The sequence below is a fragment of the Halichoeres trimaculatus genome, unplaced genomic scaffold (genome assembly GCF_033239565.1).
Source record: "Halichoeres trimaculatus isolate MK-OKI-2021-1 unplaced genomic scaffold, fHalTri1.1 fHalTri1_scaffold_23, whole genome shotgun sequence".
Lineage (NCBI taxonomy): Eukaryota > Metazoa > Chordata > Actinopteri > Labriformes > Labridae > Halichoeres > Halichoeres trimaculatus.
The window spans coordinates 16,657,471-16,672,294 of NW_027437201.1; the positions used below are offsets into that span (position 1 = coordinate 16,657,471).

The window sequence follows — 14,824 nt, forward strand, 5'->3', positions numbered from 1 at the left end:
AGTTGGGTTCTGTTTGGTCTGACGAGGGTGCCACTGAGGCATTTTTACCGCTTTCTTTGGAACGCCCAAATTGGGAACCATGTAGCTATAAGAGTCATACTCCTACTCTGTTTATAAAAGCTTGGCACCTCAACTTAAGGAATGCCAGATCAGTGACCCACAGTCTGCTTCTGATAAACACAACCTCCTCCTGGGGAGTTGAAATATCGAAAAGGCAACAACGAAGAGTCCCCACTCTCAATGAATTTCTCTCAAGTTGGTCGACAATAGCCTCATTCTAACGCAGTCCAAATTTGGGAAAAAGGAGAACAATTTGAAAGCTTGTGAGGAGCTTTCAACCAGATGCCTTTGGCATTTCAGACGGAGAGGGAGGGCGCAGGGGTTGGAAAATGTCTCCGAACAAAAAAGCCATGGTTTTAAAACGCCTTTCCCTCCGCCTTGTCGCTGTAAATCTGAATCTCCTTGGCCTTTTGTTTGGACAGAGTGAGTGATTCGCCAAGAATTTCAGACAGTGTGAGTGCAAATGAGAAAGCGTCCTGTTACATTAAAATTAATTTTGTGGTCAAGTGCATAATGCGGGTGAAGAAAACCACACACCAGCCGTTCAAATGGCTGAACGAAAGGTCATGTCAGAGATAAATTTAAACGCCGCACACAGTGTTTGAGTTCCAGATAATAAAGAAGCCAAAACAGAGGAATCTCCTCGGTCTAATTAGAAACGGCTAAATGGCAGCAGGGTTACGTTGCAGCTGGGTGTGTCTCTTCAAGGCCTTACATGAGAACATGCCTTTGAATCCATCTGATATCTCACTTGATGCACTCTGACCTTTGGCAATACGCAAAAGGAATGCACGATGAGGGAATGCAGTAACCACAGCTGTGTATTTATTGAATGTATGTGTACTGCATACCTTTTGGGAGTATACAGTACACGTGCCTTTTAAGTGGTGACAAACCAAACCTAGAGCCTTATTAGGAACCAGAAATGAGAAAGTTAAGGATGAAAAACCAACTCTGTGCCAGGAAGAACAAGAAAGCTTCCCTGAGTCCATCCTTTTGTACATAACAGTGTGTTTGGAGGCTGTTAATCATGTGTCAGGAACAGTCACAGAGTCCATCTGGACCCAGCAGCCCCAGTCCCAGTTCCAACCCTTGTTCCCATGCTGCTGAGCTCCAGCTGTGCACAGTCTCCCATCAAGACTGACAGTCACCTCTTTGTGCGAGAGGACATGGACTACGAGTGGCTATAAAACAGGACACTGAGAGCGCTGCAGTAATGGAGCGATTAAAAGGTGATAAAAGGGAGGAACATGGGAAAGGGGGGATAGTATTTAAGCATAGGAAGCAAAGGAATGATTTCCTCCTTTTCCTTCCTTTCTTCATTTATCTCCTTAACTCTGCGGCTGGAGAACAGCTCACACGTCAGCCTTCCACATGTTGAACAAGCCTCCATCCGCAGCCTGACCCGTAAGTGTCACAAACATGAGGAATTCAAGGTCCTTTCCTCATGATTAACACTCCTGATAATCCTCTGAGCATTACGTGCATGATCATGACTCACTGCTCAACCCTCTGAGGTTTCTATCATTCATGTTTCCTTCCTGTCATGCTGACATGACGAGCACAAGCTACATTTTTCCAAATTTGGGTTGGAGGTTTGTGTGTGTGTGTGTGACAGCAACACGCACACACACTTGGACACATGCAGGGTGAATAATTCAACTCCTGAGTCAGCACGGAAACATTAGACCTCTCTCCCCTTTATAGATGTTTGGCTGAAAATAGCAAGAATTACAAGCACCAGGCCGTTTGTAACCTCAAAGCATGCTGTTAACTCAGAGCGCTGACACACAGACTGCTTAAAATCCTTGTATTTGTGTAGAACACAGCATTAATCTGAGAATTTTTTAGGGATTTGTGGCAAAAACACCCAAACAACATAAAGAGGGTCACCACTCCCTCTGATGTGTTAATGGAAAGCAATTTCGGCTGTTTTGGTCAGGGTTTCTGTCAGGAACACGCACTCAGCCAATCCTGATGAGTCATACCTTCCAACACTGGCAGAAAACAAGTTGGGGATAAAACATGACTTCATAAAAACAAGCGGAGCTTCAAGGTAGAGTGCTACCTTTTACTGAGCAGCTGAATCTGGATCAGCGATTGTAAAAAATGTACGTCATCTTGCTCGTCTCAAAGTGAGTTTGCCACAAAAACTGCTCCTCCTGGTGGCTGGCTGCAGTATAGGTAAAAAAAAAAAAATCTATCTCTCCGGCCATTCCAGATGGGCTGTGGTCAAACTTTAAAAAATGTATACATCTCGTACAAATGTTTCTTACATCCGACTGTTGTGGTGATTTGGAGATATTATTGGGCTGCCTTCTTTACAGGTCCTCTTTATTCTAAAAAGTTTCATTTTCATTAGTTATAGGAGGTCAAAAACAAGGCTTTATGGTTCGTTTAACAATGACTGACAACTGTTGTTCTCATGTATTTTTTCTGAGGTTGTAAAACATGTCAGAAGGTAGAGCCAAGAAGTGATTAGACTCTCAAAAGAAAAGAAAATAATTATTTTTGTCACCCCACTCCACTCAGGTTCTCACTGAGTCCTTCATAGCCTCTAATGCTCAGACTCTGGCTGCACAAGGGCTTCCAATGGCAGCGCCTGTGACGGGGTTATTTTGGCTTCAAAACTGTACAATGGTAAATGGCTAAGCCATGCTATCCACTCTATACAGTCAATGAGATCAACACAAACCAGACTTCAAAAGATTAAATGTTTGAACTGAAACTATGTACTACGTAATTTGTCCACAAGGGGCACTATAATTCATACACACATAAATTTGTTGACTTCTCTCTTGATTGAATAAAAAATTGATGTTTGTAATCAAAATGCTGCATCAAATCAAGAGGAGAAACATGTTTTAAAAAGTCTTCAGTCTCAACATGGTTGTGGAACATGGTCTCATTGACACCAGCTTTGGTGCTGGTGGGCCCACAACCTGAATTTCAGAACACTTTTCTTTGGTGCTCACTTCAGTCAGGACCGCTCTTGTCAGAACAAGTCATTGTTTGCATGTAGTAACTTAAATTTTTTTGGAATGGATTTACTCCCTGCCTTTCCCCATACCTACGTGGAATGCCAAAGCCTGAGGTTGGTAGAGCAATAGCTGTAGACCTCCTAAATGCACCTAAAAAATACCTAAATGTGATTTGTCTCTACTTCGAGACTGATGCCTTTGTTGATAAAGTTGGTATCAGGTCAGTCCTGCCCTTTTTTGGTTTTTGATTGGTTCTTGTTTCATGGTTGAAACGTGACATTGACAAGGGTGACGATGTTCCAAAAGTTGTATTTTTTCCAACTGACACAGCTACAAAGGCAAAGAGGTCTAGAGCCAAGATGCTAGTTCACTGTAGCAGCTAAATTGTGTCCTCTATGTACAAGAGCTACAGCCCTTAAAGAAGGTGATCTGTGTTTGATCCCAGCCCTTGACACTGTGCTGAATGTTATTCATCTCTCCTAGCTCTGTCCACTTTCCTGACTTTTCAATAAAAATGTAAATCAGCTATCTTGATTATGTTCAAAATTATAGGTTTTATCTGGATAAAAACTTAGACTCAATCATTTGATGCTGTGTGTTAATTTTCTGAACAATCTTGTTGCAGGATTTGATCCAATCAGGTAGCTCTTATCACATCGGATGACGTCCATGAGGCTCAAGCAAGGGAATCTCTAACTGTTTTTGAAACAGAGTGAGCTGGTTCATACCTTCATCTACAATAAATGGACAAAACAACCTGAATGTTTGACATGATCTTCTGCTACATGACAGTTTAACAAGCAGAGATTCTGGTCACCGTTTCTCTACAGGCCCCTCCTGTCCTGCCCTGGTCTGCCCTCTCCTCCGCTCTGCTGCGCGCCACACAGTGGCTCCAGTGGAATGTGATGACCATGGACTGGACAAAGCCCTGCATTCATGGTCCCTCGTCCCACTCTGGAAGTTAGCGACTGGGAGCCTTGATCACAGAGGTGGGGGTTGGCCAAAGTCCGTCCAAACCTCGCCTGTCCTGTGAGACACGCATTTCCCACCCTGGTACCATCACCACATGACTGTCAGCCGCCATATCAGCTGCACACCTCTATCTACCGTGTGTAACTGGTGTTTTTCCTTCAAACATTCAGAGATAGATCCCTCCAGATGTTCCCTTTGTCTGCTCATGAGCTGATAATAAAATGCATTTGGAGTAATGACACTCGGAGACGGAGGACAATGTTGAAACAGGTGTCAGGGGGCTAATTTCATCCTGCAGCACCAGCACTCTACAATCCATTACGCCTAATGGTAGCATGAGAGATTTCAAACTGCAGGCTGATTGCTTGTGATGTAATGTGATGAACCAAATCAAGGAGCGCAAAAAATCTGTTGGCAAGAAAGCTTCAACTGCTGCTTCATACACAAAGACCTGAAGCCAGAGCCAGAGCTAACATAAACAAAGCAGCACACAGCCATTATCTACCGCCGGTCTGATGGTCCATCTGTCTCCACTTCCTCTTTAAGTATCAAGTACAGTATCCATTTGCCTCCTTTGTTCAGGTAATATAATAGAGCCCATACAGTACTCTGTGCCTCAGAGGCTGTTCCACTCAACATACAAACATCATGCATCAGTTACCACGCAACCCCACACAAACATGAACCAAGCATGCAAGCAGTTAAATGGGCTCTTATCTCTAAGTTTATTTTTGCCAGGCATGACTAACAATGGTACACTGATACGCCCAGTATATGCAGAGACATGCTTGATTACATGGATCTACCATACAGGTGGTGATATTCTATTTATAACTGTTAGTGGTAACATCTCCTAAAAAGATCTGCTCACAACAGAAACCTGTTTACCCAAAACCTTGCTCTTCTTTTCTTCTCTTTTATGACCCAGCTGTGTCAAACGTTTGATTCTGGTGGGAACCGGAAAGCAACCTGATCAACCTCATACCACTCTTTGGAAAGGAATCCAACTTAATTCCCGCCTGACTGTTGGTTCTGTGGCAAAATCGTTCGTCTCTGTTTCAAAAGCTGGCGAACAATATCATTTGGGTGAGGGCAGCTTAAGGAGTCACTGGACATAAACAATTTCTGATCGAGAAACCTTGAGCAACGTTCTGTCCTGCAATCCAGACACCTACTTCTTTTAACCCTATCAAGTGAGGCGTAGCACAGGCACAATGATTTTTATATCCAGTTTAGAATGGTGGTCAATTTGAAACCAGATAAGAGAGATTTTTTTTTCTTTTTTGCACATAAAAACTGGGGAGTTACACTTTCATATAGTGTTTTCAACATGTCTCAGAGTGCAGTTTGCTTTCTCTAATGTGCTTATAGAAATCCAGCATAAATAGTAAAACAATTTTTTAAAAATTGAATGAAAAAAAAAGCAGTAAAAGTAGTAAAACAAAGTATGTGCCAGATTTTCTTTATCTATCTTTCTTTCTTTTTTTTTTTGGCTATTGCACTTTTGAGCATTTAAGTCAGTCTGGACACAAGTCTTAACATTTTATTAAATTTGGGGATATAAGGGTTGTACTGGTGAAAAGCAAAAATTGACCCTACAGCATGCAAATATGTAAAGGTATTCTATGGCAGACTTGGTATGAAAGGTCATAAAGGGTTAGATATTTTTTTGTAAATCTGAAACTCAACAGTTGCTTGATTTGAAGTTATTGTAGTAACTTACTCAAAGTTACATAAAGTAAGAACAGTTAACCTCTGTAAATAATAATGATACTAAGATATAGCCATAGAATACGCTAGCTAGCTTAGTGAAAAACAGACTCAAATATTACCACTTCTTTCCATCACATTTGGGTTTTTTAACTGAACTATGAAGTAGCTCAATAGCTGTGTAGTGATGTTAGATAATGTTTATCCATTCTAACTTAAAATATGACACCAAAATTTTGATATTGTTATCGTTCTTAGTCAGATTATTCATGTTTTTGTGACTTAAGACTTGGAACATAGAAGTTAGACAAGATAAAACTGTAAAAGCTTCTCACCCTGAGCAGTGTGACGACACAGGGAGGTGGCTGTAGCTGAAACGTGATCTGCCGAAAACAGATTTCCCCGCCTTAAGATCCTGTAGATTTTAAGACTCGTTCATTGAGGATGGGAATAATTTAAGAGCCCAATAGGAGGCTTCTATTTTGTTTGCACCCTATGTGGAGATTACAGGCGTTTGACTCCCATGATTTCATCATGTGTCAATTTGGCCGGTCAGGGATCATGCATACTTTTTACCACTGGAAAGAGTCAGATAACTAACTACAAGGACATAAAGGCTAATGAGCAGTAGAGCATCGTAACTCTAAGAGTAAACAGTCAGACCACACACAAGGCCGATCTTAAACTACTACCAATGACCTGACATGTGCCCTGGAGGCTCCTGTGATTTTCCCATCTGGATGCACCATTACCTCAGTGGGAGATCTCTAATACTGTCATCAGATTTAATGGCTGATTTCCTCTCCTGTGTTCCTCTCCAGGTGTGGCCACCCTCCTCACAGCCTGCTCCCATCCACTATTCATGAGAGGAAACTGATGCCATCATAATGACCTTTATCCATAGACAAAGACAGAAGAGTACACAGTGAGCTATGCAGTAAGAGAAGTGAGAGGGAGATATCCTCAGTGCCTTTACTTAAAGCAGGGTTTAATAAGAGGAAGCTGCGGTGTTACCCGCGTGCAGCACGGGATCAAGCAGGAAGCTTGCCAGGTTGAGACAGACAGGGTTTGAGGCTGGACTGGAGGGGGTGGGTTGAAGAAGTGAAAACACTGGGGACTTGTTTTCACTGGGTGGGACTATTTAGAAAAACACTCTGACCTACTCTGCTCGTCTATTCTTACCTGATAAGCTGAAGGTCGAGAAAAGTGAAGGCTGAGTTTTACTGGAATAGAAATATTCTTTGGTTGTGATGACAAGAGCAATGCTGAGAATTCCAGATTGAACAGTGAAGTGTTTATTTTGGTGGTTGGTTTCATTTTTGACAGGCCACCATCTCAAGCTACATTCACACTTCTACAGATTTTTCTGACATACCAAACCATGCCCTGTCAGCTGATCGAAACACACTGCTGTACGGTTTCAGCTGACAGAACTCTCTGCAGTATTTTCTTCTTCTTCTGTCCAAATGTGAGCACCCACATCATGTCACTCAAGGCCAAAATGAGACAAAACCAAATGTTTCTCACCTCCGCCAAACCACATGACATAAATTATAGACTCGGTGAGACTTTTTCCTTTCCTGTTTGGGTTTCTTTTTATCCTTAAACTACACAGTTTAGCAGCTAAGTAGCTATAAAATTTTCCAGAAAAGCAATAATTCCCAAGATATTTGGCAGCTCAGCCCTCAATTTAATTAAAAAGCTCTCATTTATTGTGCTTTCAGTCTTGGGACCATCACAGCCTTGACTTCAATGTCACCGTGCTCTAAGTGGAGTGGACAGCATGCTTGCTCCCTCAGACATTTCCACTATGCTGTAATTCACAACATACTCCCATGAGCCACAAGGCAGGAATATAAATAGGCCCCTCTAACATTTCCCTCACGTTCAGGGGCCGATGGGGGTGGGTGGGTGGGTGCATGAAGAGGAGCTCCTCCAGCAGACACTCACAGCTCGATCCAGGAGATGAATTTCATACAAGAGTTGGATTTTCATGCTTTTTCAGGGGCGTATTTTTAGCAGCTGAGGTCTGGGCAGGCAGAGGCCTGCAGGGTGGCCTTCTTCAGCCGAGCCATGTTGAGTGATGCTGAGGCTGCAGGGGTGGAGCACTGGCATGTCATGCCATTCTAAATCCAAACTTTCATGTTTATGACAATAGAAATCTGACCATGAGTTGTAAAACAGTGAGCGGAGCCTCTTTCAAGTCTCTGACATTTCAAAATAATTTTACAAGCCAAGGAGTTTTAGTTCATTCTGTATGTAGATGACACACTGCACTGTGCCCTGAAAGAGTTAAGTGTTAGGAGCTGTCAGCAAAGTATAGATGCAGCCTGTAAGTGTTAAAATCCCTGTCATCTGTGTATTACTTACTAAAAAGAACTCCATAGAAACCCATCAGCTGAGTAACTCCTGGCTACAGCTTGCCGTGTCTCTGTAGTGGAAACCAGGCTATCATCTGTCCAGCCCAACCCCTCCATGACAGATCAGTGAACAGGATCCTCATTCGGAGTGGTAGGTAACACAACACAGATTATTATTCTGTGCTACAGGGGTTTGTGTGGACTCTTCCTGTGGCATTAATCATTGAAGAGGAGAGTGTAATCCATACAGACGCTAGCTTCTCAGAGTTTAGGGGAGCTATCTGATGCTGCTTCTGCTTTGAAGTATGAGCTCAGATTGCTTCGCTTTTCACAAAGGGTTTGAACTGAAAATGAACTCTTTTATATGAAATGTGACTTTCTGCTGTTGGTGAGGTAATTTACTGGATTAAAGGCAGAAACCATAGAGAAATGCACTCCTTCAGAGCTTGAGTTAGCATTTTTCTCCTGCTACTGTGAATAAAAGAATTTTAAAAGAATCAAACTGCCATTATTGAAAACTTCTCTAAAGTCTTCTGGCATGTTTTTCTGTATATTTATCAAACACAAGTTGCAGAACCTGCTCACCGTTAATCTGAAATCCCAGTGGGTGTCTCAGTAACCCATGGCAACTGCTTCTGTGTCAACAGAAATCTTGGACATGCCAGCTCCTGCAGTCTGGCTCTGAGCTCAGGCATTGGCTGGCTGAATGAATGACTTGCAAACTCTCAAATGCATAATGCATGTCAATTTACCTTTGGAGCGTTCTTGAGCTCATTTCCAGGTAAGCACAGCAGAGAGGTCGACTCAGCGGCATAAAGACTCGGAGTTTACAAAAAAGTTCTTTGGACATCTTTGGTAAGACTTTGAAATTTCTTAATTTATGCACTTTTGTGTTATTTTATTCATGTATAGATGACTTTATCTACTGAAAGGCATTGTAAGGAGTTTTCTAGTGATCTTGAAACTGTCCTTTTCTTATACTGATGTCTCTTCATGATCTTCAGAGTAAAATGAGATTATCACAGACAATATGGGCTTTTTCTTTATTGATCACTCACAGTAACTAACTGAATTACAGCATTTCTTGTGTTTGTCATTAGCTTCAGTATGTATTTGTTGATGAGTGCTTACTTATACAATTGCCCTTGCTGTGATAGATATTAGATTATACCTAATAGTCTCATTTAGGAATTTAAAGTATATCTTATGATTAAATCAGATGATAACTTGTGCTGTTTATGCTAGATTATGGAAACAAGTTAGCATAAGAACTGGTAGGGGAATAATAACTGCTGCTAATTCTTCTGTTGTATGATTCTGATCCACTTCAGCTTTTTTTTTTTGGCTTTCACCAAAATAGTCAAAAATGGAGCTGATGGGATCTACTTTGACAGCAACATACGCTCGGCCAAAAACCAGCCACTTCCTCCCAGCCATCTCCACCATGGCGTCCAGCTACCGCAACACCCAGCCAGCTCTGGCCATGAACCCCAGTGCCAACCTGTGGAGGACCAACAGCTACTACAAAGGCACAAGCTCCGTCTCAACACCGTCTATCCAGCGGGATAATTTAGACCTGGTTCGAGCCAAGACCATGTTCTTCCCATCCAACAGGACGGCGCTATCGACCCGCTACACTCCAGACGACTGGTACAGGTCCAACCAGAGCAACTACAGGGAGTCTGAGTCGTCCAGGAAGAGTGCAGAAAGACTGCGGAGAGACACGATCAGGCTAATGCAGGATAAAGATCAGCTGACCAGAAGAACTCAAGAGAACACCAGCAAGAACATCGGAGAGAGGCTCAACGACATTGTCTTCTGGAAGTCTGAGCTAAGCCATGAAATCGACAACATGGTGACAGAGATAGCAGCCCTCACTGAGGTTAAGAGGAGGTTGGAGAGGGCGTTGGCAGAGACTGAGGGGCCCCTTCAGGTGAGAAATGTACTTCAACTGTGGTTGTGAGAAGAGGGACATCTTTGAAAGACCCTTGTTGGGGGTTTTGTTCTCTCACATTATCGCTCATGCACATCGTGTCTCCAGGTGCATCTGTGGTGAAACAGTTTTGACTCAGGCCTGGTTTGGTTGTAGCAACAGTATCTGTCCATTAATTAGGTCACATCAGTGTCATGTTAAAGTGTCACTGATCGTTTGTGTCACCTAGAAAGAGTCAACCCGATCTGGCTGGAGATCTGATAACGGTGACTTCTTGTTAGACTAAGATCATGTGGCAGCAGGCTTTCTCAGCGACTTCTTCGCGTAACTGAAACTAGAGAGGGCAGTTGATGCACTGCAGTGACCATACAGAGACATGTCCAAATCAGTTGACCTGGACGGCCAATAGACTTTAACCTGCAAGTTCCAAATCTCCATCACATGTCCACATGGACTGGACAATTTATAGCGAGTAATTCGGTGAGTAAACATGTTTTCAACAGAATAAATAGATTATTTCCAATAGTTGAAAACACAGACTGTCTCCAGTGGCATGCAGCCAAGTGACAAACTCCTGGCTGCAAAAGCCAAGACAAAAACTCCCACAGGGCTCTTAAACTCAAACCTATTTCACCAACAGGTGTCTCAAGAGTGTCTGTACCACAGAGAGAAACGGATGTCCATCGACCTGGTCCATGACGATGTAGAAAAGGATCTAATAAAGGTAATGTAAAAGCAACAGTGTCCATTTTTGCAATGGTGACCTATGGGAAAAGACATAAACAGGTTGCATCTCTTTTACCTCTGCTGCGACCAACACCAAGGAAGTAGAAGTCATCAAGTCATGTCAAGAAAGAATGAGGCGACACTTGGACAGAGCCATCGCTCAGCTAGCGTGAGTCAGACAAATCTTCTCAAGCAGGATCTTACAGAATGATTAGCAAAAACCTTGTAGTCAATGGTGTCTATCCCCAGGTCAAACCGAGCTGCCCAGCATGAGTTAGAAAGAGACATAAGTGACAAAGTGTCAGCCCAGAGGATCGATGACAGGTGTCACCATCTGAGGAACACATCAGACGGTATCGGCTACTACAGAGGCATTGACAGGCTGGACCCTTCGTGAGTAGCTGTCTCTGATATGACACCATACAGCGGCTAACAATTTCTCCCATTTGTTTGATCCAGTGTGGAATTCCCCACAGGGAACTTCTGTTGAAGTGTTAGTCACAGAGACTTTTATTCTCTTTGGATGGGAACATGGCTGACTACAGCCCTGCCTTCACCCCAAATGAGATCAAGAACTGGGCTGTCGGCTAAAATGACATTTGTGTTTTCTATTTGGGATTGAAGAGTTATTTGACTCCTTCAAGTTTAACCATGAGAGGTCACAGTGTGTCCAGAAAAATGACCCTAACCAAGACTAAAAGCAGCCAAAGCTTGATTGGGGTTTGGTGCCATCAAAGCGTTTGACCCAACCTAGTACCCATGCCTTTTATTGCCAAATGCTGCCTATACAAAGACAAAAGTGATGCCATTCTTGTGTCTTTGTAGTATATCTCTGCCAGACTCGTGGTCCAAGTTCACCGATGACAACATCCTGCACTCTCAGAGTGAACGAGCTGCCTCCCACAAGCTCAGGGACGAAATCGAGATCCTCTTGAACACCACGTCGAATGAAATGTGGAACCAGTTCAACAATGTCAATGTGGCTTTCACAGGCCGCATATCTGAAACTGCTGATGCTAAGAACAGCTTGCAGATGCACCTGGCCAAGGTAAAAACACCTTTTAATAACCTCACATTCCCAGTGTTTAATATAACCCAACAAGGAGGCACTTAACCTTTGTTGGGCCTTTTTTTAACTAGCAACACAAAGGGTTCAATTTCTAACACAATCTGGCAACATGAAGCACAGCATTAAGAATTTAAGATAAGATAAACCTTTATTGACAACGCCAGGGTCCTTCGGGGTGATTGAAGATTACATGCACAGTAACCGTGAAACATTCCTGCCAAAAGTAAAGAATAGTACCAGATACCAGTTTTATAGCTTGTGTCATATTCTACACTGGGTCCCATTGTTCTGGGTTTAACTACTGGGTCACTCTCTGAATCCACATCAGCTGTTGGCCAGGTTTGAACACTAACAGCTGCCGTGATAAGATGCACACGGTCTTTAATAGACCACAGATGCTGTCCATTTTAAGGAGTCAGGAATTAAATTACATCAAATGAGTCTGGACAGAGCAGAGCACTGTGCAGCACTCTGTTCAGCTGATTCTGGGGTTAAAATAGGAAGCCTTTTTCTTCCCAGGCTTTCTTCTTCCTAATAACCACCCTCTACCACAACCAAGCTGCTATTTTTTAAGACACTCAGCCAGTAAATCTTAGACTTGATGGTGAATAGTTTCTTTTTTTTTTCCTAACTTCTCATCACTCAGACTCTTCAGGAGATCTTCCAGACTGAGATGCTGATTGAGACTCTGAAGAAGGCCCTCAGAGATAAGGAGTGTCCATTAAAAGTGGCACAAACCAGACTGGAGGAGAGGACCCGGAGGCCCAACGTGGAACTCTGCAGGGACAACCCACACCACAGGTAGTGGGGCAAACATTTTACCTCACATTTCTAGTTCATCTTTAGCTGTCCCACCTGACAACGTCAAAATCTCTTTGCATCCTTCCACTTTTCAGACTCGTAGGTGAGGTCAGAGAGATCGAGGACACCATCCATAAGCTCCAGGAGAGGCTGATGGAGGCTGAGAACACTCTGCAGACTTTGGTCAAGACCAAAGTGACTCTGGAGCATGACCTTTCCATCAAGGCCAACTCCCTATTCCTGGACCAGGAGAAGTGTATGAATATGCGCAAGAGCTTTCCCAGCATGCCTCGTCTAGTGGGCTACACTTGAACAGGGGCGCCAAGGATTCTGGGCCCCCCCAAAAAATTTTGCTTGGCCCCTGTATTTGGTTTGGATTAGACCTATACAGACCTCATTTTGATATTTTGATCTCTGTAATGTATTTACAACACCTACTAACACAGAATGCTGCAGTAAGAAAGTACTGAGTGTACCCTATGACAGTATTTACAGTAAAGATGGCACACATTTTAACTCACTTTCAAACTGATAAAGTATTGTGCTCTTTGGGTTTTAACCAACCCAGTGTTGTGTTTCTACTTTACTCTACAATGGCAACCATCCATTGAGGTGCATGTGACAGTAATCAGCAGAAAAGCAGCCAGGATTAACTTGTGCAACTCAACCATTAGACAGAGACGTGTTTCTCAAGGGTCAAACAGCTCAAAGTGACCTGGTTTCACCTCAGTGTTTTCATCCCTTGATCATCCAACTGGACATTCCTTAAAGTCTTGACTCTTGGTCTGTGATTACTGTCAACAGACTAAACACAAAAGCTGTTTACATCTGCAGTTTTTCTATTATCTGATTAAAATTGCTGTGATTAGAGATTCCAACGTCTGTGTTTCCATGGGTGCTAAATAAAGGAATCTATTCAGGGCTTTATTGGCATGCGCTAAACATTTCACCTAAATAGACCAATTTGATGTGTGCAGTTGTTTTCCATTCTAATGTGTGTTGGCTGATGGATCTGTTTGATTTTGCTCTCCATGTTTCTGTCAACTCAAGCAGCAAAGCAAAGACAAAAGATGGATACTTGCCATGTTACGCTTTGCCACAACACAGCAGAAGTACAGCCAGAACAGAAATCAACAATGGACACGGAAAAGTTGTGAAAATAAGTAAAGCACTGTTTTTTTTTGTTTGTTTGTTTATCCTTGATGGAACCAATGTTTCTATATTTACAGATGATGTGTCAGCTTGTATTTAGCTTTATGAATCAGTTATGCCATAATGTTAGCATTAGAGCTATATTTACTAAAGCTACAGTTAAAACAGAGAACAATGTTTTACTAACTTTCCCGACTTTTTTGTGCCCATTGAGATAACAGGTTTCTTGACTTCTGTTGTGGCTGTACTATCACTGTGTAGTGGCATTTACATTTGTGTTGTGGTATTTACATTCATGTTGTGGCATTTGCAAACCGTCTGACACCAACTAGCCTCTGTATCTACCTCATACAAGAAGGAACGATTAGATCAAGTGTTTGCATGAGTATATCAAACAGCATAAATCTGGTTTCTTGATCCAAACATTTGCTGCTAAAAGTTCAAATTGGAAAAATTTGTTTAATGAGGCGTATACATTAAGACAACCAATCTATCAAACCTTTATTAATAAAGTGCTTTTCATACAAAAAATATAAAACAAAGCGCATTACAGTCTATTGAAAAACAAACCCATGTGACCTTCAGCCACTCTTTGCCTGCATAACCATATAACCCACAGTCACACCAACACAGGCCCAGAGGAGAGGCGTAGCAAACACCAACCTATACCAAGAGTCAGTGTGGCAGCCCCCTGCAATTACAGTCGACCACCACTCTGTAAAGAGGGCTCCCCAAAGTAAACACTGGGGTCCTAAAAATGACAACAGGTCAAAAACATGTAAAAACGAAACTATAAATAAGACACAGGATATAGAATAATGAAGGTAGATATAAATAAATTTGAAATAAGAAACTTTAAGTACTGAGAGAAATGGAGATAAGAAAAATAACTAGCAGCCAAAGGCTAAGCTAGAGGTGTCTGTATTTGGATCAGAGGAGGGCAGTTAACTCAACTGACCAACATCTTAACATAATCCACAGAAAACCTTTTTGTTTTGTTCGAAGTAATAGGAAGTTAACGTTTCATCTGAAAACAATATTTTTCCCCCATGATATCTGT

General features: G+C 42.4%; 1 protein-coding gene across 2 annotated transcripts; it reads left to right on the forward strand.

The window, feature by feature from the left end:
* Positions 1 to 8,777: 8,777 nt before the first annotated feature.
* On the forward strand, positions 8,778 to 13,649 carry tekt3 (tektin 3). Of its 2 annotated transcripts, none has more exons than XM_074663700.1 (8): positions 8,778 to 8,938; positions 9,415 to 10,016; positions 10,657 to 10,740; positions 10,841 to 10,911; positions 10,992 to 11,135; positions 11,568 to 11,790; positions 12,458 to 12,612; positions 12,708 to 13,649. In XM_074663700.1, exons 2-8 carry the CDS (start codon positions 9,450 to 9,452, stop codon positions 12,922 to 12,924), a joined length of 1,461 nt encoding a protein of 486 aa, XP_074519801.1. In that variant the 5' UTR covers positions 8,778 to 8,938; positions 9,415 to 9,449; the 3' UTR covers positions 12,925 to 13,649. The 2 variants fall into 2 exon arrangements, with proteins under 2 accessions (XP_074519801.1, XP_074519802.1); XM_074663701.1 differs by having other exon boundaries at positions 9,444 to 10,016.
* The last annotated feature ends 1,175 nt before the right edge of the window (positions 13,650 to 14,824 follow it).

What these genes read in the sequence shown, in the direction of transcription:
- tekt3 (XM_074663700.1), top strand. Translation starts at nt 9,450, where the DNA reads ATGGAGCTGATGGGATCTACTTTGACAGCAACATACGCTCGGCCAAAA. An exon ending in AGACTGAGGGGCCCCTTCAG is followed by an intron (nt 10,017 to 10,656) that starts GTGAGAAATGTA and finishes TTTCACCAACAG; the next exon opens with GTGTCTCAAGAGTGTCTGTA. An exon ending in AGAGCCATCGCTCAGCTAGC is followed by an intron (nt 10,912 to 10,991) that starts GTGAGTCAGACA and finishes GTCTATCCCCAG; the next exon opens with GTCAAACCGAGCTGCCCAGC.